This window comes from Podarcis filfolensis (genome assembly GCF_964270895.1).
Source record: "Podarcis filfolensis genome assembly, chromosome: 1".
Classification (NCBI taxonomy): Eukaryota; Metazoa; Chordata; class Lepidosauria; order Squamata; family Lacertidae; genus Podarcis; species Podarcis filfolensis.
The window spans coordinates 86,311,669-86,336,082 of record NC_139604.1 but is presented as its reverse complement, the minus strand read 5'-3'; the positions used below and the strand labels follow the sequence as shown (position 1 = coordinate 86,336,082).

General features: G+C 40.2%; 1 protein-coding gene across 3 annotated transcripts in view; it reads left to right on the top strand.

The window, feature by feature from the left end:
• Nucleotides 1-24,414, top strand: part of AMBRA1 (autophagy and beclin 1 regulator 1) — a 145,814-nt gene that overhangs the window by 97,734 nt on the left and 23,666 nt on the right. For all 3 annotated transcript variants that reach the window (XM_083601204.1, XM_083601206.1, XM_083601205.1), the window contains 4 exons: nucleotides 122-232; nucleotides 5,583-5,771; nucleotides 6,802-6,956; nucleotides 20,290-20,429. In XM_083601204.1, coding sequence (XP_083457330.1) covers nucleotides 122-232; nucleotides 5,583-5,771; nucleotides 6,802-6,956; nucleotides 20,290-20,429 — 595 coding nt within the window. The remainder of the gene's footprint in view (nucleotides 1-121; nucleotides 233-5,582; nucleotides 5,772-6,801; nucleotides 6,957-20,289; nucleotides 20,430-24,414) is intronic.

The following is a 24,414-nucleotide window of genomic DNA, read 5'->3' as shown; positions in this document are numbered from 1 at the left end:
GATTTTGCTAAGGAGTCAAAAAACCTTTGGACTTCATCCCTTCCAGCTGGTGTGTTTTGATTGCTTTGTTTACTAAATCAGTCGCCCAACTTCACTAATCTTCTTTTTGTTTTGTCCCTAGGGGCTGTGATTGGAGATGGGCAGTCTGCTGTAGCGAGTAATATTGCCAACACCACCTACCGGCTTCAGTGGTGGGATTTCACCAAATTTGACTTACCTGAAATAAGCAATGGTAAGCTGGAAAGGGAGCCGAATTGCAACGGCAACTTGTGAAGTAGGAGGAGAGGGAGATTGCCATTCTGCCAGTGACAAACCCATTGTTCATACAGACATAGCATACATAATCCTTTATAATTTCAATCGTTAATTGGATTTTGAATAGAATTTTGCCAAATTCTCCTCTTGAACATGTTAAGGTGAGAGGGCAGCTTCTGCACGCTGTAAAACACCACTCAAGCTTTACGCAGCTTACGTTTTCACAGCACTTAGCAGCAAGCTGTAGTTCTTCATGATCTCCGTGCAGTCTTATTTATGAGTTCTTCATTTTGTTAACTGTTTTATCTCAGTGATTAGTGCACTTGATGCCCGTGGGGTACAATCACAGGTTCAGCTGGGTGCCTGTGGTGCAATGAGCACTGTGGGGTTTTGTTTTTTTTAAAGTGTACGCGCTTATACCAAGTCAGACCACTAGTCTATCTAGTGATGTGTATATTGACTGGTAGCAGCTGGCCAACATTTCAGATGGGATTTTTTTCTCGGCCCTCTGGAAATACCAGGATTTGAACCTGGCATATTCTGTATTTAATGCATTGGCTGTAACATTGAGCTGCTGCTGCTGCTGCTGCTGCTGCTGCTCTGGTGCCATTTGGTGGCAAAGGGGTCAACCCCCCCCCCCCCAGTAATCACAGCTAGTCAGGGATTAATGCTGACATCATGATGCCATGATGCAATTTATCCAGTCAGCTTTGATTAAACTGCAGTGTTGCTGAAGGCAAATAAAGCCAATAGTTTGTGTCATTTAAGGAAATTGACTCAGCTGAAGACTTGGCAGTGTGCTTGCTCCCTGTCTTTGGGAGCCACATACTGCTGCTCTACCACACTGACACATAGCCCCACTCCTCTGCAGATCCACGTAGATCAGATGAGGATGGGTTATCACTTCCTCCCTGCTCATGAAATGATCCATTTGATGGCTGAGGATGGGGTGATTTGCATCCCCAATGGAGTGCTGAGCTGGGTGTAGAGGTTTAACCCTAATCTGGTTACTAGATGACAGGTGGGGAACTTTTTTGGCTCCATGGGTCTGATCTTGTCAAAATTCCTTCCATGGCTTAGCAAAGCACCTTTTGAAACATCCTCTCCCCTCCTTTAAAGGGGAGAATGTTTTAACTGTGTGCTTGCAATGGAAGTGAGATAATTGTTTTAAAACAATAAAGCAGCCTTTGAAGCAGCCTCCCATCACCACTCTGCCTTATAGGAAGGGAATTCCTGTTTCAAATGGTGCTTTATGTTGCTGCTCCTTTAAGCAGGTGGCAGCAGTGGTATGAACTCCAATGCCACCTCCCTCCAATTTAAAGAAGAAGGACTTTAATTTCTGCTCATCGGTTGGGTTGGTGTGTGGAGATTAAATCCTGCTCCCTGCTGTTCCCTGTTGGTAAAAAGAATAAAACAATAAAATTATCAATAAAAGAATGACTATTAAAAGCATTAAAAAAATAATTTGCAAACCAGTGATATACTGAAAACCAGATTAAAACACATGTCAACATTCTACATGTCTGGATTTGCTTGCCTAAGCAAAAATGTTTTTAGCAGGCTTTGAAAAGAGTACAGTGGAGGTGTCTGCTTGATGTGTCAGTAGGCAAGAACTTCAGAAATCAGTTCACAACAGTACCTCTAGAAAATCTTATTATAAAACAGTTGTTTCCAGGAGACAAACCAGAAAAGGTGCGGCCTCTAACAAGTATGCAAAATGTGTTTTATTTCATAATTGAGGGTTGTTGTTGTTTTACAATCAAGTGGTATTTAGATTTTATGAAACAGATAAAGTAAAATAAAAATAGCAGGTACGGAATGGCAGCACAGAGGTTCACCTTCATGGACACTTACAATTTGGCGGCAGTAATCTTGCTAAAAATTAGCATATGTCACAGCAGCTTTGTAATAGGAGCGGCTGTCAGAAGACTCAAGTAGTAGACATTAAAAAGCTGATGTGACTCACAGCTAATCATGACTGCTAGATTCATGCTTTCTGAATTCAGGAAAGCTAGATATAGGCTTGAACAGAGTGAGAATGGATTTTGGTATGAATAAAACAGACCCCTTTTGAGAAGAGAAGAGAAACTTGTATGGTTAATTAAATAATCAGAAATTTTAAGTGTCTTATTTAGAAGCCATATCATAAAATGTCATCCCATCATGTTCTTATTTTCCTAATACTAGAGTGAATAGTATATGTCCTTTCCCTTTTACATGGGATTCTTAGTCAGAGGGGTTGAATATGTGATCTTGTCTTCCATGGAACAGTTTAAATGAAAGTCTTTTAAATTCTCTTAAGTCTTTCAGGATGGGGGAGGGGAATTGGCAATTTCAGAATTTGGATTTTGACTTCAATTCCAGTAAACATAGTGCAGTCCTTTGCCTGCATTGATGTGATTTCTACCACATTCCATGCCTTCTCAGATATTAGGTGGTCAGTGTTACACATAATTGGTTGCATGTGCACCATATTAAGTTTAAGTGGTGAACATGTAGCTAATGCTACTTTGAGGCCATCATTCAACTGGTAGCTAGAAATCCTGTCTCTCATGTTAACATAAGTCAGGGTTTAATTGAGAGTCAATAGTGGTTATTTGATAAATGTGTCTTCTGCTAATTCACCACACAACAGATTGAAAATAACCCAATTAGAAATGAAATGTTAAACAGATGTGTAAAAATAAACAGCCCATAAGAAAAGCCAGTTGTTGAGAATCATCAGAGTATTGTGGTTGCCACTAATAGTTGTGTTTTCACAAGAAACAGAGTATGTCTCTTGCTGATAGTTCTGGATCTCCCTCCGTTTTATACGTAAGTGTTCCTTGGTGTCCCAATTGATCTTTGATCTTGGCATCATTAACAATGTAAAAGAAAACCAGAGATGAAAGGCAGTCGAGTTGCAACAATTTCCCTGATGTAGACAATTCTTCCTCCTCTAAATGCTCATGTTAGCGAATGTTTCATTAGCGCAGATTCTTCACTTCTGAAAGCATCTTGCTAGAAACATATTAGTCTGTATATTTTAATGTGAGGGTGGGGGCATCAGCAACAGTGGCATTGAATGTTAGGAAAACAAACTAGGCAAAATGGAGTGTGAGGGAAATTACAAAGCTGGTTTGGCTGACTCAAAAGCCTAACGTTGATTGTACAATAGGAGAAGTTGTGTGGGTAAAGTAGGCAGACTGAGTAACAAGAGGTTCTAGAAGGAAGAAGAAACTATGGGGCAAAAAGGGTGGATGACCAAAGTGGGCTGAGTGAATGAGGTAGGAGGAGGTTGAGGAAATAAAAAGGTAGCAAAGCCAAGGACTGTATAAGAGGAAGGGTAAATATAGGGAGGTAGAGAAAAACCTCAAAATAGGGCCTAAAAGCAGAAACTGAGAACCAGTGTAGATTAAACAAAGCAAGACTGATTTAGACAGCAGGACGAAAAAGCAGGAAACAGCGAATAGTAGAGTCACGTTGCTGAAGAAAAGGCCAAATAAAAAAGTTGCACTGGGGACCAACAGTTGCATAAGAATAAGAAGGTTGAATAAGAAGGGCAGGAAAGAATTGAGTGTGCAAGAAATCTCTGGAAGACAGAGGGCTGTGGGGCAAATAGCCCAGTTGGATACAGTAGTACCTCGGGTTACACACGCTTCAGGTTACATACGCTTCAGGTTACAGACTCTGCTAACCCAGAAATAGTACCTTGGGTTAAGAACTTTGCTTCAGGATGAGAACAGAAATCGTGCTCCGGCAGCGCGGCAGCAGCAGGAGGCCCCATTAGCTAAAGTGGTGCTTCAGGTGAAGAACAGTTTCAGGTTAAGAACGGACCTCTGGAACGAATTAAGTACTTAACCCGAGGTAACATTGTATATGGTTTCCAAGTCTGTCATGCAGAAGCAGCATGTATCTTTTAAAAGATGCATAGAAGGAGAAATTCTTCCAGCTCCAACCTTTTCTGCTGCTTCAGCAACATGATGAGCTGGCAAAAAAATAAATAAATTGTATGCAATTTTTTCCTCTTGTGGATTAGAAACTGTAGGGAGGGAGTGGCAACCTAGTGGTTGTGAGGTGAGATCAAATCCACCCTGGAAGAAAGAAGGCAAGGCAAGACCTAGGCTGAGCCAAGTTCAATCTATAGGATATGAAATATAAGCATTGTAAATGGTGATAACAAGCTTGGCTTTCTGTTTGCTATCTGTGGCCCTATCCTATAACAAGATTAGTCCTCCTGTGGTTGACTGATGGTGTGTGTGTGTGTGTGTGTGTGTGTGTGTGTGTGTGTGTGGCAAATTTGGAAAAAATTCCCACTTCCTTTCAGGTCCCAACTACATGTGAGGGAAAGAAGCAGTGCAGTATCTACCCTGCCATAAGATTGGACCCAATCTCTAATGGTAGAATTGTAGCAGTCCTCAGAACATAGCTCCCACAATCCCCTGGGCTTTATGTCTCTATCAGCACGTAAGGGTAACAGTGAGGAGTGGTAGTGGTGGGAATGGCAGAAATCCCCCTGTGTGTTCACCACTTTGTCTCTTCCCTATCACTTGCAAGAGAAGGGGAGAGTAGATTTTCTGAAGGGTGAGCATTGGTGGAGATGGCCATGGGGTGCAGAAGACTTTAGAGGGTTGTAATACTCATTTCAGGTAGGTTTTTCAAATCCATAATGTTATTCTCTGAGCCTGAACTTGGAGAAGTTCCCAGACATCACTAGGTAAAAGTGGCAGCAGTTGGATGGAGTTTGGATGTTGAAGGAGAAAGAAATGAGTGTGTTTAACTTAACAGACATGACGAGCCTGTATGTGCTGGCACCAAAATGGGCTTTCTCCCATAACATGTTTAATATGTTCATTTACTACCTATGTATGTAATTCCAATACTTCCAAAAGAATTTCTTGGCTTCTCCTGCATTGGTCGCAGATGTCCACAAATTCTTAAATGTGCCAATTTGTCATCATTCTGCCCTTCATTGCATTGTCATAGCAACGACTGCAATTGATATTGTGCAATAATATAAGGAGAGTAACGAGGCAAGAAATGCTTTTTTTATTATTGTCAGATCTAATGCTTTTAATTTTCAGCTTTGTGAACAGCTATTTCTCAGGGACCAAAGTGCTTCATTCATGCTTGGTTCTAAGAGTGCATGGATCTCCAATCCTCATGTTTGCCATCTTCTTCTTGAGAGATATTGTAACCCAGCAAGACAAGTAACGCCTCTGAACAGCTTTGGGAAAGCCCAAGTTCCACAGCCTTTTGTATAAAATGCAGTGTTTTTTTTATGGGTGTATTTTCTATTCTCCCTTATTTCCAGCTGAAATTCTTGATCCTTCTTTTTTCTTTTTCAGCCTCTGTGAATGTGCTTGTTCAGAACTGCAAGATATACAATGATGCCAGTTGTGATATTTCTGCAGACGGGCAGCTCCTGGCAGCCTTCATTCCTAGTAGTCAACGGGGCTTTCCTGATGAGGGAATACTGGCAGTATATTCCCTAGCACCACATAACTTGGGCGAGATGCTGTACACAAAGCGATTTGGTAAGAGCTCATTGATGGGTCAAGTGGTTTAGGGCGGGGGGTGGGGAATCAGGGTTTTAATACTTGGATACACTTCGAAATGAAAATGTCATTTTCCAGAGATCAAGCTGATAAAACAGTAGATTTCATACATCACAGCAAACCATAAACCATGACCTACCATGAGCACGAGTACACACTACTGAATCACTTCTGTTCTCTAGACCTTTCCTGAAGTTTGGAGCAACAAACGGCAAGCCCTGGCTTTCTGTGAACTGGAATATGATCTACCTAAACAATGGAAAATTGCTTTAGAGTCCATATAAAATGTTTCTTTAGATTTAAAATTGAGATTGATTCTGCAAAAAGGCATTGTCTAATTCAGATAGATGCTGGAAATGCAATGCTGAAACACATGTTGTGATCCTGTAGGAGGAAATTGAGGGTGGCGGGTTCTGAAGTTGTAGTCACCTCCAATTTTGTATTGGCAAAATCCTTGAAATTTGTAGGTGTTTATGTACTTCTAAATTATATTCCTCTAGTATGGAGATCAACAACAGGATGGCAAGAATGGATCTTATATGCCCTAATAATCACTAGGAGACTTATATTATGAGTCTGGAAGGATAAATATCTGCCACATCTAATGCAATGTTTTGATGACCTTAATACTGTTGGTACATTTTAGTGTACTTTCTATAAACACCGACTTTGCTTGGATACATATTTGGACAGCATATATTGATCTTCACGTATAAACTAAGGTGGATGTATTTATGTTTAAATGTTTTGTTAATGTGAGCTGCTGGGTCCCCCCCCCCTGTATTTTTTGCCTTTTTGTTTTCTATTTCTTTTGTCTTTAATGATTCTGCAATAAAAAATAATCTTCTTGCAGATTATTAACTGGTAATCTTGTATGGTTGTTTTTACAAGGATTCATAGAGTGAATTTGTTACAGCCCCAGTTGCAGAAATTGACATGAAGGAAGGTAGAAATCATCACGCAGGTCCCTAAGTGAAGAAAGCAAATATGTATTTGTGTTTATCTCTAGGTCCCAATGCTATTTCTGTGAGCCTGTCCCCAATGGGCAGGTATGTCATGGTAGGACTGGCATCCCGTCGCATCCTCTTGCACCCTTCCACAGAACATATGGTGGCTCAGGTCTTCAGGCTGCAGCAGCCACATGGAGGAGAGACCTCAATGAGGGTAAGTAGTATAGTATTTCTTTGCTTCTCCAACTATTTATCTCTATGTCTGTATTATTGTTTCATTGTCTTACAACTAGGCATGTTTACGTGGAAGTAAATACTACTGTGTTGTGTAAGGCAGTGGCTTCCAGCCTTAGTTATGTGTTTAGTTTTCACTGTCCAATGTCTTAGTTTCACATAATAAGCAGCGGCGGAGCTGCCTGAAGCGAGTGTGCATGGCACACCCTAGAGAGGGGTGGGCATGGAGGGCGCCCTCCGTGTGCCACAATACAGGGTTAGGAGAGGGGCGGGGGAGCTGCTGCCCACTCTCCTCCTACTCTCTGCCGCCGGTTCAGGCCTGACTCCGCAGTGGATCTTCTGCAGCCAGGCCAAGGAAAGCAGACAGCAGCTTTGCCACCCACTCTCCCCCTGCTCTCTGCTGCTGGGTCAGGGGGAGGCAGTGCTGCTGCGGCTGGATGTGCCTTGCCGCGGCCGAGGTAGGATGTTCTCTGCCGCCAGGCCAGAAGAGACCTAGTGGCAGAGCTGCTGCCACCGGACATGAGGCGTGCCTGCTCTCCTCTCCTGGGTCAGGCCTGACTCAGGGGCGGAGCTGTGCCAGGCACAAGCACCATAGCCAAAGCGCAGCTCCTGGCACAGAGCCAGGCTCAGATGAAGGAGCCTGCTGTGGGGATGCCTGTTTCTTCCTCCTCTCAAAATTGCACCCAGGGCCACAGCACACCCCCCCCCACGGTGTACCTCTAATAGTAGGTACCACTGTGGAAAAATCAGTTTTCTAAACCAAATAGCATTAAAAGGCTATATAACTTGAAAATGAGTAGATTACCAGCTAAGCATTTGATGATGTTTGTTTGTTTGTTAAGTATTTATTTCTTGTCTTGCTTCCCTCATGGAACCCAAGGTGGTGTGTGTATGTTGTTCAAAAGTAGTAGCCCATCCAGGCACCAACCACACCAAGTCCTGCTTAGCTTCAGCAAGGTAGTGGTCTCATTTGCCTTCAGACCATATTGCAGGGCCATTAGTTTTATCTAATGGTAATGCTCTGTGTTTCGTTATATCAGTGGTCTGCATGGTCCAGTCTGAATGGGGGCAATTCCAGAGCAAGGAATCCATCTTAACCATTATCATTCAGCCTTAGTTATCCTTCAGTAAAACAGAAAAAATCCACTTCTGAAGCACCACTTATAATGTGCTTTATAAATGAATAATATTTATTTAGTCGGAACATAAATTAGAAGGGTATTATCTGCTTTAAGATTTCCTATTTGCAACCAATGTTGCTTTCATCATCTGGGAACCAGTAAACTTACTGTTAGCCCTTCAGTGTCAGGGAACCACATCTCAATATAATTGCTACTTGCCCTGAGCCCTTTCGATAAAGGAAGCTGTAAATCTAACTAGAGCTCTTCCCTGAACAGACCAATTGATTAAATTGGGAATTGCCTGAACTTTAAAAAATGCTATTCTGAATAAAGTTTCCTATATTATTTATGGGTTAATCAGCCCATGCATGCATTATCATTTTGACCAGGAGAATAAACAGCGTCTCCAAGAATATACAAGTGACTCCTGAAAAATAAGTTGAGAAAGAATAAGAATGTTGTGTGTTAATGCTTGTATATACACAGCAATTCCCCTGCACACAAAAACAGTTAGCACAACTAAGTTCTTATCTGTTACAGCAACTTTATATCTTGCCTCTCTACCAGAGATATGTGAAACCTTCAAAAGAATGTTTTACTGTAGATGGTTTTGTTTTCTACTGATGGTGGAGTTCCCTTAGTATTGAATAATACTTTTTTTTAAAACTAATAGTACTTCATAACATTCTCATTCATACACTCTCATATACTGTATTCTCAAAACAGAAAAAATAAACACTTTTATTTTTATTAGATTTTTGTTTGCAGGTAGGTTTCGTCAGTGGTAGTGGTAGTGGCGTTGGTGTTAATTCTGGCCATCTATAACTCATGGAACTATTTGGCAATGTTTCTATAGTTGTGTGGAACAAGAATTTAGATACAATAAAGCAATGCAATCTAGTTAAAAGAAAACAAAAAAGAAAGCCAGATTACAATTACATATTGCTTTGGATGTGTGGCATTATTCCGAACTAAAGACTTGCCTAAATCAAGTGTTCATTACCAGTCCCCGAAAAACCAGAAGAGAAGAGATTGCAACCTGGGAAAGGAAATTTACCCATCTAGATTAAATAAAAACCCTGGTAGGGAAAGGACTGAAATAGTTCCTGAAACATCTTAGCTACTTAGTGTTCACCTTTTTAGAGAGAGAAAGGAAGAGCCCTTTCTCTGTCAGTGGCCTCATTCACACATAATGCTAAGCCAAGTTTAATGTTACTTTGGACCCAAGTTTCTTGTCTCTCCCCCCCCCAAAAAAAATGATATAAGAACCAAACTTTGGTTAAAGTTTGTGGCTTGTTTGGACTAAGACAAATGAGAAGCCTGAGTTTGGACGTAACACTCAGCCAAACTGTGGTTTAGGTTTGGGTAGCGCAGGAGAAGGAGGAGAGAAGTGAAGTGACTGATTTTTTTTTAACTGGGCACTAGCATGCTCCTTGTTCACACTAAGACATACCTTGGGGTGGCATTATGTGAGGTCCAGGTTGTTGCTTCCTCAAAATCAGCCATTGCTTTGGCTTTTCTCTTTCCCAGGCTGATCCTGATCAGTCATGTGTATGATTTCACAGTGCTTCATAACCAGATTTGACTATATCCTGTTCATTTGTTATAAATATTTATTGCCCACTGTTCATAAAAAATCAAAGGACAAAGTACAATAAAAATAAACATATAATTATATTTAAAATAAAGAATAAAACAGAAAAGTTAAAAGACTACAGCATCAGTTACAGAAGGGAAAACTCACATTCAGCCATCCCTAAAAGTGTTAAAAGGTGAGTCCAGCTTGTTGCCATTGTGTGGAAAACAAGCTGATTTTAAGCAAGGACAGTGATTCCTGGACTTGTCATGTTGGCCAGTTAGGAATGTGATGAAGTCACTGAAGGCAGAAAGAGAATTCAGAACAGTGTTTCCTCAACAAATATATACTTTGTCTCCTTTTGCAGTGGTTTCTCAAAAATTACCCCCATTTTAATCTCAGTCTAGTTCTGACCTCTGGCTGCCTGGCAGCTGGACACTTCGGAATAGATTCCAGAATTAGAATTGCATAACTGATAAAGCAAGAAAAAACGTTTTTCCCTAGTGCTCAATGTCTCTTCTGAACTTTTCATCTATTTTAGCAGCATTGTTCCTACCATAAATTTAGCTCTTTGGGGAAATGCAGGGAACATACCAGCTTCTTACGTTCTGGTTAACTGCTTAGATTTCACGCTTGTTTCTATTGTTAGTTTGCAAACTGTTCAAAATGCAGAGAAATTAGTACTTTAGAACTGCTCACTTAATGATTTAACAAAGTCTGGGGCAGATCTCAGTGTTGTTGCCAAGGAAGAAACTGCTGCTTCTGACTGTTATTGGAACCTTGAAGTAGCTTTCCCATTTCCAGCTATTTGATTTCATTAATCTTATGATCTTTTCCATGTAAGTATAGATAAGATCCTAACATCCTAACTCACGTATTGTGGAATAATTTTAGAGGAGCACCCTGAAGATAAGATTATTCAGTGAAAATTGTCTTCACAGACTTTACTATAAATTAATCTCTTTGTAGATCTGTGACGAGCATGATCCCTGTAGATTAATTATTCAAATAACCTGTTGTATTCAGCCTCAATTATCATTTTGAGTTTTATCTCATTGATTCTTATCTAGTTTCATTTTTATTATGAGTTTAGCATTCAATTTTATTGGTCACTTTCAATCTCTCTTGAGAGCTTCCTGTTTCTGGCATGTCTCAAAAATTTAATTACTATGCACACACTAATACCCACACCAGTTTACAATTAATTGTGAAAGTTGTGCTGCTCACACTTTCCTCCAGACCTTTTTGAACAGATAATCAGACTATACTTGTGGAACTCCAGTTAATCTGCTGTAATACCTGATTATGCTTTGGAAAACCACACTTGTGTGCCCCTTCATGCTAACTCCTTCAAGTCTAATGGTAGTGTGGATTTGTTCCTTATTTCTTGCTCTAAAGGTTACATGAGAATTTGATTAGGAAGTAACATACAGTGGTACCTCTAGTTACGAACTTAATTCGTTCCAGAGGTCCGTTCTTAACCTGAAACTGTTCTTAACTAGAGGCGGGCTTTTGCTAATAGGACCTCTTGCTGTCACTGCACCTCTGGCACACGATTTCCGCTCTCATCCTGGGGCAAAGTTCTCAACTCGAGGTAACTCTTCCAAGTTAGCGGAGTTTGTAGTGTTTGTAACTCGAGCTACCACTGTATTAGTTCCACACCGCCACCAGTATACATTTGGCTTCTGGTCTTTTCCAGCCTAGTACTGTCTATTCTTTAAAAATGTTAAGAGTATTTACTTCCACTAATATGATGTTCCCTTTGTACATATGATGAACTAAAAAGTTAAATACAATTGGTTCCAAATTTAGGGACCTCTGTTTCTGTTGTTTGGCTCATTTATTAAAATCTCATGTTTGTGACTGTGTCAAGTCTGAGAAAGTTTGAATGACGTTTCTAGATTTCATGGTATCAAGTGTTTCTCTGAAGTTTTTTTCCTGCTTCATTTATTTGCCTCTCACTTTGTAATCAAAGATGACAAACAATTGGGAACACAATAAAACTGTGATTTATTTTTTAATGATCACCTTTGAGCGCAACAATAAAAAGTGCATAAACTGATAATTGGTATACCTTCTTAAATGATGAGTTTTGAATGTAACTCTGTGTACTTTCAAGTTTTGTAATAAAACCGCAATATTAATTAAGGTTGTTTTTCAAATGTTTGCTTGTTGATCATGGAACTATAGCCTGAATAGGTAAGCTAATCATTTGGTGGGGCCACAATGTGTTAGATGTTGGTTTTGGCATGTAGGGGGATTTTGGGTCTATTGCACATTCATTATTTGTATTTTATGAGGTTTAAATTCTAAAATTATGAAATAAGTCATGTAGGTCTGAAATGTGCTGGCTGTTGGTGGGATAACTGAGAGACCATATTTTGCTATATTCGGGCAGGGTGCAAAGAGGGATTTGGACTTGTTTGCTTCTTCTGCTTTCCCTACTCAGTCACAGAGCTTCCTTCCCTTTGAAATTGCCCGAATCTTGAGCATCTTTCAGAAAAATATTGTAAGATGTAATTCTTTGGGGCTGGATTTCAGTACTAGGGTTAAGCTTGCAGGAAGGATAGAGTTTTAGTGTGTTGTAATAGGCTTTAAATTGCTACCTGCATGAAGCTTTGAAAGGGGTTGAGGTATAAATATAGGAAGTCAAGCTTGCAGCTAATCTTGGCAAAGATGTACTCTATTGTTGGAACTGAATTTATCTGAAAGGCCAAACACCATGTCCTGATTCAATTCAGGTTAAAGTATTTTAACTTAATGCAGCAATGGGGAACCTCCAGCCCACAGGCCAAATTGGCCTGGCGGGGGAACTAATTTGGCCTGTGAGTTTGTTTTCACCAAACCATGCCTACTTGCCCCACACCTGATATCATCTGTGACACCAGGTGTGTGGGAGCCTTAATGTGCACGTCCAGTTGTTCCCTGGCAAGTAGGAGTTGCATTTGGCACCTTTTAAGTTTGGTGCCAAAGACAAGTCCATCTTAAGATCAAACCAAAGGAACGTTTTTTCCTTTGAAGTGACTGCTTGAACTCAGGCCAGGCTGCAAAGGAATGTGCTGCTGATCCTTTCCTTTGAAGTTGAATCACTTGACAGTCAGGCCTTTGACAAAAAGGACAACCCTGTCCACCAGTTAAAGTGGCCCAGGGAGGAAAAGAGAGCTCAGGATCTGCCCCAACAACTGTTTCCCACTTTTGACTTAATGAAATAATGTCATCACAAGACTCAGTGGTTGTTGGGTGTTCCCCAATTGTAGCTCAGGAAAAGCTAGGCAAGAAATTTGTAAAGTATTTGGGAGGAATTCAATGACAAGCCCTTCCAGTTGTTCCCTCAGAGCAAGCATTTCAGCTTGCCAGATGGGGCAAATGTGCTGTTCCAGGGCAGTGGGTTCTTTAAAACTCTCGCCAGAACCCACTTTCATATACATTGTGGGGGGTGAAGGAGCACCATTGCACAAGTTTTAAGTCCAGGCTGGGGGGGGGGGAGGCAGGAGAACCCCCAGAAATGCTTGCCCTGCAGAACGATCAACATAGTGCAGTGTTGAATTCATCCCAAAAACATTTCAAGCCCTGAAAGCAATTGGATTTTAGAATGATACATATCAAGAGATTCAGTAAATTCCTTCCTATGAAATGCATGCCATGATCAATTGGGTGGTGTGAAAGACTTTTATCATAAACTAACCTAAGGCAGCTTCATATGTCCAAATTATAAGCGTGCTATCCTGTAAGATACTATAACTCTGTGTCTTGCAGTAACTAGTTAGCATGGTTATTCTAGAATACAATGGTATATTTTATAGGAGGACTACCTGAGTGTATATGCTTGGCATGTAGAACATCCCAGCTCCACTTCCCTGCATTTCCAGTTAATGAAAATAAGGTCAGATAACAGGTCTGTGAAAGACCTTTGGAGAGCTGCTGCTTTATACCTTGCATAATATCCTGTTTGCTTAATACTGAGAGTCAGATATTTGCATAGGAAGGTGATATAGGAAGGATGACCTATGTTTTCATAGGTTTTTTCCCCATGTTTTCTCCCTTAGAGAAAATGCAGAAGTCAGCTGAAGAATTAGTTGCTATAATTATTATTCTTGTAGTGTTGTGATTTATTTTTTAGAATTGGTTTGTTTTTATTTATTTATTTTCCAACAGGAATGAATGTAAAATTTTCTCTTCTATTAATAAAAGAGGATTTGCTACAGCTAAGCTGCAACAAATGCTCAAGCTTAAGGTAATTTGATCAGAACTCTGCAGACAGCAGGAGGAAGAAAGTCAGGGAGAAATGACCATGAACACTTAGCCACCTGTGAAATAGCCTGCATATAACATTGTCTCAGAATCTGAATGTTTCTCACCCTTAAAATTAAAATAAAAATAATTTCTCAATATATTTATATCCTGCCTTTCCTCTAAGGAGCTCAAGGTAGCATACCCGTGCTAGAATTAGGGTGGGGAGAGATGTTGCCTGTTCCCTTTGCACAAAATGATCTGTGTAAAGTAAAAAAACAAAACCCCAGCATTTCCAGCTGCCACCACCATCCTAGCACTGGGGTAGAGAAGGCTAGAAACACTATGTGTGCACTTTTGTCTGCCTGCATGTTTATGTGTGTATGACTGTGTATCTGAGAAAGAGAGCACAGTATATGCATGTGGATATACATTTGCTGCACCAACCACTGGCATGTGACCATAGAAGGCTGGCTGACCGTCAATGCAGCCCTCAGGTTGAAAAAGGTTAGCTACCCCTGTGCTGGAGAATGGGAAGATTTTTCAGGCAACCTAAATGTACACAACCCTGGTCGCTTACAGCTTGTTCAGAATGGAAGAACACCTGTTGAAAGCATTCACATATGGTTTCTCACGTGCTTTTTTTTGGCACCATGAAAGGCATAATGAATTCCCTGCTTTTAAACCCAGTTGAACATTGTTTACCACCACTGTCCTGCCTATGGGGTAAATTATGTGCCATGCCAATGTAGAAAGCCTCTAAATCCCAACAAGGACCCTGTTATATCTCAAAGGAGGTTTAAAAGGAGCAAATTTATTTGTGCAAAGGAAGAATAGTGAAACAGATCCTCCCCCCTTTATTTTGTGTTTATAAGAAGTGGGGTGATGGCGGAATCTATGAATAAGTTAAAGCAAGAAAGAGGGAAAGAAGACAGATAATGAGGCTTCACAGGAACACTTGCCTTTATTCCTTTTGAAATTCTAGTAGAATTTTTTGCTGTAATGGAGGTACTACTCATTTACAAGATACTAATCAATCTTATTAAATGCAGTCAAATGAAACTAAATTCATATTGAGAAAGGTAGCATTAAGAAACTGTATCCGTATTTGTGGTTGTTGGCTTGTTTATGTTGAATCATAGTCCATCTGGAAGATTTTGGAGAGAGGTGCTGAATTCAGTAGGCAGCTTCCTGGGACAGGACAGACAGACAGATGCTCTGTTCAACAGATGCCCTTACTCCACAAATCATTGGCTAGGAGGCTATGTCCAAATTTATAGGCATGCTAACCATCCTAAGCACCAGAGTGAGTCCTGGATTTACAGCACCCCAAGAAAGTGGCTCAGGTATCATAAGAAATTACAACTAGATTCAAGCCTTCAATATAATGTATATTCATTTTGTCCTTAGGAAGCATGGTTTGAATGAAGTGGATTTGAGTCTGAAATTAATCCTTAGAAAATCAATAAGATGTGACAAAGCCAACTTCAAACATAAAATGGATGGGTGCATTATTTGCCCAAAACAACTGAAACAGCACAGCCCCGAGAATGCTAATAGTTGCTCAGAATGTTTTATGAATATATGCTATAGAGCTATGTGCTCATTTATTCTCTAATATGTGTATGGCCCATGAGACGAATACTGCACAACAAATACAGCTAAAGCACTGCCATCTCTTGGTAGTTGTTTTTTTTTTTAATCCTGCTTTTAAAAAAATCATAGTTTATTGCTGACCTGCCAACTGTTGAGTCACTCATTAAGCTGTCTCTGAGGGTGCTTTAGGAGGCACCACATGGTATCTCTTAAGAGCAGGGAAATAATCATTTAAGGAGGTATTTTTAACTGACTAGCAAGCAGTTAGAAGGAAATTGACAAGGACTGGTTTTCAGGGGAACAGTCACACAATGTAACTTCCACTGGGAAATGTACTTGGCTTGTGACTAACTGAGTGTCTCATTGGTTCACTTTCTTGCCTGTTTCTCCCAGTAGCCCAATTGCACAAGCAATTCCTGAAACTAAAAATTGGAAAGCAAGTGAATCTAGAAAATAGACCTAACCTAGACAATAGGCTGTGTTCATTGCGGGGGTGGAGGGCAGATCAAAGAGGAAACGCAGCAGAAATCTTGAAGATCCTGCCATTGAATGACAGGAGATGGATGAGTATTTGGCAGCTAGTTCAGACAGAAATAGGAACTGAGCCAAACGGGATTCTGCTCCAAGCTACTGCTGATCTCTAGCAAATTGTTCCAACAGCCACTAATCTTATAATAGGCTAGCAAAAACTGTCATTTTACGGGGAAAAAATATTGACAGTCCTTTTTCTTAGCGTTGTACGTACAACAACTTATGAACTACACCTTTCAGCAATTTGTTTAACTGTCAAAATACAGAATACAGCAAAAATCCAGTTTGGTAAAGATATGGCCAAAGTTACAATGGCAAAAGCAGAGGATATACTTACAGCTGTCAGTTCATCCTCCCCTCTCAGCCAGCTGGGCCTCAGTAGAACAATATGCAAGACTATACGTCAACCATATATTGATGACGTAGTGATATGTATTCATCTGGGCAGAAGTCCGTAGCAGAATAAGTAAATGAAGAAAAGAACTGAAAATTTCTAGCCTTTGTAAAACAGAAAGTACTATTTTTGAAAAAGCTGAGTCATGGTGTCTTGAGGTCACCATTACCTATACTTGGCTTCATAGCTTCAGGGAAAGCCAAGAAACTATTGCTCCACTTTTAGCCATCCTGAAGTGCACAGGGCATTTGAAATTTCTCCCTAGCTAGGAGAAAAGGAGAAATGACCAATGCTTATTCTATTACAAACATCACTTTGTTTTTCGAGTCTATATCTTTCTCTTCACAGACTTCAGTGCCTGCCTTCAAATGTTGCTTTAAGTGGCAAGCGATAACAATGATTATTAGGAATAATCTGAGACATACATTTCTAGTGACACTGTGACTGCTGTGTCAAAAAGCACTAGCGCATGGAGGCACAGTGGACAAGAGAGAAAAAACTGTCCATGGCCTCCAAGCTTCAAACTCATCAGGGAAATAATTTAACCAGCTTATCACATAAAGCGCACATGGAGAATTGCTGTTCCATTTCCGACTTACTTGCCCCTTCATTTTCTCTTTCACTGACCATGTCACACTGTCCTCTGCCATCTATCACTGTTCTCTTCTTTCTGCCTTTGCCATCAGCTATTCTATCCATCAACTCCCTTATAGCTCCACGGGGTCTGATACTGAAATCTTAGGTGCTTCTGCTACTAGATGGAAAGCATTCATTATGCCTGCATTTAGTGCCAGCAGGACTGCTAGTTCAGCTGCCATCATGGAATATGACTGCTAGTCAAACCTAGATGGACAGGAAGAAATGGGAGGGGTTCTCCCTCACCAGTGCAGGGGTAGGGAATCTGTGGTTCTTAGGGTGATGTTGTTGGACAACAACTTGCATCATCCCTGGTTGTTGGCCATACTGGCTGGGGCCGATCAGCATAGTAGACCAACATCAGGAGGGCCACAGTTTCACTATCCGTACATTAGTGAACAGTGACTGCTTAACTCTCATAGACTCAGTTAAGTCATACTCAAGACCTTGACCCAAAGTTATATGGATTTTAAGATGATGACAAAGCAGGCACTACAGATTCGCTACAGATTGGTGAGCACTGCTGTGTGACTAAATGAACCCTCACCAGGTAAATTTCCTTACTTGAACATAATTCTTCTCAGTCATATATTTCACATTATAGCAGCAACACTAAGAGCTTATTATGCCATACAGTACTGTTTTACTATGAAATCAATCTGGTTGAGAGTTCTGAAGTGCCTTACAAACTTCGTATAGTTTTGTGACCAGGAGTGTAGCAAGAGTGTACTATATAGTCTTACGAAGTATTGCAGTTATCGCTCCCTGTATTAGTAAAGTGAGTGTTGTGCATGTAGAACGGGCTTCCTCAGCCTCATCCCTCCAGATGTTTTGAGACTACAATTCCTATCATCCCTGACCACTGGTCCTGCTAGCTAGGGATCATAGGAGTTGCAGGCCAAAAACATCTGGAGGGCCACGGTTGAGGAAGCCTGATGTAGAATGTATTAAGCCACAATGGGGAAAGGGTAGAAGGGGGTAGGGGTGTGGGGTTTGTGCTGCTATCATGCTGCTGGTAATGTGGGAAAAGTAGGAAAGTTATCTCTGCAAATAAGAAGTTGTTGGTAACTTTTATGTGCATGCAAGTGAAATTCATTCAGTTTGGTGTTTTTTTTTAAAATCATGTGCAAACTGTTAGGGAACACAGTTGTTAAATTTAAGTATGCCAGCCTGTGAGTAGGTGTGTATATATGTTAGTTGGCCACTAACCTAAAGCATGAACCCAGATAAATGTTCTTGAGAAACCTGAGGTCTTCAATTGGAGGAAGATGTACAGCAATTAACAGTGCAGCAAACACTCAGTTTGCATATCTGAGTAAACTACAGTTATTGATGTACTGTGATAATGTTCTTCTGGTCTGTATGTCTGTTTCCCACTAGCCTGCAGAGGAAATAAGCCATGATCCCTGACTTGGTGTTACAGTCAATTAGGGATTATGTATTCTTTTGCTCCCAAAAACTTAATTCAGTAAGACGAGACCCAGCCTTAGCTACAGATCATGCTTTGGGAACTTGAGAAAGCATGATCTCTGGTTGAGGCTTAACACTAAACTGAAAATTATGATTTGCTTCTTCCTCATGCTAGCAAGGAGGATAAACACAGATCATACAGGCATGATCACAGTAAATCCATTCAGTATGGTTTAGATGACATGTGAACAAGGCCAGTGAGTGTGTAGTACAGCAAATGCAAGACACGGAGGCAAGCCTTGGAAACCAGATCTGCTAGCTGCTGTTCCTTAACAGGAGGCAATTGCCCAGGAGAAACTGTTTGTTTATGAAATAGGTTTGCAGTATAATCATGGGGTGTGTTCTTTTCGTTCTGTCACACTTCAAACAATGCTTGTTTTCTGAATAAGTGCTGCTTTGCTCTTATAAATGCCTTTCTGCTATCATAACCCCATTAAAATTGGAGTGCATAACATAATCTCCATGGCAACTGATGGTATCAGCATACATAGGATTCTTCCCTACCTAGTCAAAAGAAGAAAAGAATAGGGCAAATATGCTGAGATTGTGTAAGTATTGTAGAGAACACCAGGGACTAGACAGCAGCTCAATTGACACTGAATGTCTCTTACTCTGCTGAGCAAAATAAAAGGCCAAAGAGCACTGATGAATATCTTTTGGCAGAAACATTTGAGAAGAGTCACTTGATATTCTAGTAGGGTTGCCTGTTGTTGGTGTGCAACATTATTGATGTGTCATTGTTGTTGCTATAATTCTATAGACAATAAATGGTGACCTACAAGCTCACTATGGTAGGTATAGTAGAAGATATAATGCAAAAGAGATTCATAGAGGATCAGAGGGTGGATGGAAAGCAGTGGTAAGGGGGTTCATCAAGATACAGTGGGATATAAGCACTGTTGGATATCAGCTGTCACAATACTTATACTGCAATATGCTATTGCCTTGAACACCTCTCCTTATTTCTGGCCAACATCATTGTATTCTCTGCTGCCTCATTCTGCTGGTGCATTCTAACTTCTGCATTGTTGTGCAGTAGTGAATTGCATACATCACTGAAGTTCTGCATCCTACATGTATTATTATTATTATTATTATTATTATTATTATTATTATTACTACTACTACTACTACTACTACTACTACCCCACCCATCTGGCTGGGTTTCTCCAGCCACTCTGGACGGCTTACAGAATACAGTGGTACCTCGGGTTACATATGCTTCAGGTTACATACGCTTCAGGTTGCAGACTCCGCTAACCCAGAAATAGTGCTTCAGGTTAAGAACTTTGCTTCAGGATGAGAACAGAAATCGTGCTCCGGCGGCGCAGCAGCAGCAGGAGGCCCCATTAGCTAAAGTGGTGCTTCAGGTTAAGAACAGTTTCAGGTTAACTACGGACCTCCAGAATGAATTAAGCACTTAACCGGAGGTACCACTGTATATAAAACATAATAAAGCATCAAACATTAAAAACTTCCCAATGCAAGTAGTACGTCACATGGTTAACTTACGGTTGGCCCCTGTGAGAAAGAGGATGCTTGACCATTAACCTGATCCAGCTCTTTCCATCATCTTACCCCAACGGCATCTTGCAGTCCCTTTCCCCATTCTAGAAAGACTGCTGTGTGGCTAACTTTTTATTCAGGTTGTTTAATGTTTATTGTCCTTGTTGAGATAATTGTTGAGATAATTTTGGTCTTTTGGCAACTTGCTGTTACCTGTTTGAAGCATTAATGTATGTGTTTTTTTCCCTTTCAGAGAGTATTCAACGTCTTGTACCCAATGCCTGCTGACCAAAGGAGACACGTCAGCATAAATTCTGCTCGCTGGCTGCCTGAACCAGGCTTGGGATTGGCATATGGCACTAATAAGGGGGACCTGGTGATTTGCCGACCGGAGTAAGTGCTTGGTTTAGAGCCTGAGCGCCTTCTTACCCTTAGTTCATATGAATTTTCTATCAGCAGTTCATCCTCAATTATAACAAAACTTTCAGTGATTAATTTCTCCCCTGATAACTATTGTAGTGTTTGTTTCCTCCTTTAAAATTACCATAACTTCATATTTCATCTTTAATCTTTGAAGTTTATGAAAAGCAGGAACCATTGAGCAAATATAATATACCTATCAGGTATAATATAGCTTTCCAAAACTCTTGTGTCAGCCTCCCTGTTTTTTCTTCCTTTTGCATTTGATAATACTGTACCCTTCTCTTACCCAGGTGACTCATAATATAGCTATGAAGTTAACTTTTCTGGTTTGTTTGTTTGTTAAGAAGCAGCAGCATAGAAATGGTAAATGAGTAAGTTAACTGGAGGAATGTTCATTTAGGCTTCAATATTTTCTGACATCTTTGTCCCTGGGCTTAAATATGACTTCTAATAGGAAAGAAGCCCCAATATGTATGTAGTATTCAGTACAATGCAAATCACACGTCCGAAGTTCCCTAAATTTTGGGTCACCTTGTTAGTCGTTGTTTGGTTTGGCCTGTCTTAATTGAGCACACTTTTTTTACGGTGCCTTTGAAAAGTTGACATTCATTTATGTGGAATCACAAATGTTGCTCATGTGTGGATGTCTGTTTTCTATGTCCCAAACCAAACTTCATGCCAAACATGCAGCTGCTGTAGGAACAGCTGTCATGTGTTTAATTACCCCCTGTGTCCTGTTCTCAACAATCCTTATTTCCTCACCATCCATTCTCATCACTGGCTAGCAAGGGGAGTGTGGAATATTATGGTGTCAGATAATAGATAAATATGGTTCAATGTAACAAAGCTAAACGCATGTCTGCTGTATATCTAGCTTCCTCTGTCATAATGTCTAACAGAAAAAAGTATGAGATTGCACAGGAAGTTGATTTCTTCCAATAGCCTAAATATACAAAAGAAGTACCATGGGGGAGGGAGGGGGAGGGAGAAAGGAAAGGAATCGAGTGTGATTAAAAGAACTTCATTAATCCATTTGTATCTTGGCCAGGATACATTGTGGCATCAAAGTTTGTTTGTTTATAGCTGTGTGGGCTACTTGGTGGTTATATTGATTTAGAATTACATTATTTTTTAACCAGGGACTCCAGGTTAGCATACAGAAGTATGAATAAGATTCACACAACATAAAGATACAATTTAAAACTGGCAACAAAATACAAGATTAAAAACCCCAAAAGCTTAAAAATGGAATAAAAGGATGCAGTTCCTCAGAACCATCAATAATCTAAAATGCATGGGCCAATAGCAGCGAAAAAATTGTAATGTTGGTGGCAGGGTGCCTCCTTAGTTCATTCCAAAGTTGGGCTGCTACCACAGAAAATGCCCTCTCGTTTGTGGAAGTAGCTAATATACAGCTAATAACAAGGGTTTATGTACCCCAAATTAATGCCCAAGGCTCTCATCCTTTTTATGACCCCAAACCCTTGCCTGTCCTGTGCACCAGGTCCCTCTTTCATTTTTATCTGTAAGATGTTTTGTGAACAGGAGACTAAGTAAAAATGGTTCTCTAATTGTACTTAGATGTGCACATATGTTCCCCGAAGGGCAGTAAGGAAATATATCCAATTATCATGAAGTGACTCCAAAGAGAGAAGTAACCATTATTTATTTCAAGTTTGTAAAGTTTTCAGCCAAAGATTGGATTTCCCCCATGTGTTGATGACTAAGCTGAAAAGAATAATCCTAGCTTATGGGCTGGTGTCAGTGCTCTAAACATTATATTAATATGCATGATATAGAATACAGAATTATCATAAGCACAAATGTAAAAAATGTAATTTAAAATACAATTATACTATGATCCTGAGATTGCTTTTCTGTGCCACTTCATTTCTTCACAACCACGCATCATTCTGTGAGGGCAGCTTATTTTTCACCTAGTTTTGGGTATATAGCCCCAATGTATCTATCTGTCATGTGTGTCTGGTGGCTAACACCATTTACCTGCCAGCCTTTTCAGTCATTAGAGACCCTGATGCATTGTTTACCTTTTAAGTGTAATCATTCTTGGCCAAGGTGACTGTTGAAGGCTAGATGGAGGTTCTGTAGTGGTCTCATTCTTAGCTGAGATAGGTTAGCCATCTGACCCAACAAATTGCTTAGAGATCCCATAGATTGAATCCTTATTTTCAAAGTTACCATGGCAATAGAAGGTTGGACCAAGCATTAGTATGTTTGTCTTTGCTGACAGAACACAAAATGGGAGAATTTTGTGGCATACTTACTTTTATTAAAGTGGACACAGGCATTTAACAAAAGGAAATTTTGCCTTTGCATTCCTGTGGTGCCTTTCCTACATGTTTATGGATTTAGGATCAGCTTATTTAATAGCCGCAAGCTTCTTGTACAGTGTGTATGTGAATTATTTTGCTTGCTGCTTTCTGTACCCCTGGGATATGTTAAAGCATTGACTAATGTGATGCTCCTTGCTTGTAGCTAGACAGCTCAGATATTTTCAATGTAGAAGTAAATGGGCAACTTAGCAGTCCAGTCTGCTTGTCATGTTGAATATAAAACCCTGGAGTCTTTGTGGATCTTAAATCATTTCAGTGTGCTGAAGAGCATTCACATACAATAGTTACATATTGAGCAGCTTTCTCTGAGTATGCCAAGGACTTTTCTGAGTATATTTGGCACTTGGTAGTTTATAGTAATAATATTAATATATCACAACTTTCATATCTAAGGGTGGCGCTGTGGGTTAAACCACAGAGCCTAGGACTTGCTGATCAGAAGGTTGGCGGTTCAGATCCCCGTGACATGGTGAGCTCCCATTGCTCGGTCCCTGCTCCTGCCCACCTAGCAGTTCGAAAGCACGTCAAAGTGCAAGTAGATAAATAGCGGGAAGGTAAACGGCGTTTCCGTGCACTGCTCTGGTTTGCCAGAAGCGGCTTAGTCATGCTGGCCACATGACCCAGAAGCTATACACCGGCTCCATCGGCGAATAAAGCGAGAGGAGCGCCGCAGCCCCAGAGTCGGCCACGACTGGACCTAATGGTTAGGGGTCCCTTTACCTTTTTTTACTTTCATATCCATATATCCAAATAAATAAACAAAACAAACATATAAATCTTTCTGGTTATTCATTCTCCTTTTAGATGTTAATGGATCTATTTTTCTCTTATTTGGTTACTTTTTAAAAAAGATCCAGGAGACTGCCAGTTGACAAATTCTGTCTGCCATTTCCTTATGGAGTTATTATTCATACGTGGTTCTGAATATCACTCCAGTTTTATATAATGACAGAATCAATAGGTAAATCCAATGCATTTCATTTACCAGCTTTATTAATACCCCTTTGTGTTGTGTACTTACTATCAAATACAAGTTTGGTTTATTTGATTACCTCCTTTTGATGATAACTCTTGTCATTAAAATTCTTCCCTTTATTGTGCAAGATGCTCTAGCTTTTTTGTTTTTGCTAAATAAAGCCACCTGAGTCATTTTTCCTTTTCTTCACCAATGAATGGACGTTCTTATTAACTCACCTTTTCCCTAACGTATTTAGAATATTCTTATTTCACCTTGGCAAGCTGAAGTCCTTCTGTGTAGTTCTTTCTTTTCTTTTCTCAGTAGCTCTTTTGTTACTGCTGTCAGAAAGTGGCACGTTCCTGCAGTCTAGGTTTCTCAAGCTGTCCAAATCCCAGCCTCCCAGGATTTCTCCCCTGATGGTACAGATAAACTGTGTTAGTTTATTTAAAGGACACATCTGGAGCATATATTGACCGTTTTTTGCAGGCATCTGTCCCAAGATACTATGAAGTCACACAAAACAGCTTTCAAAACTCTTTTTTCTTAGGTAATAAAATGTGTAATGCCTATTCACTTGTGGCAAATTCACAATAATTTCTAAAAAACTCAAACCCTCTTTAGGTATTTTTTTTTAAAGTAAACA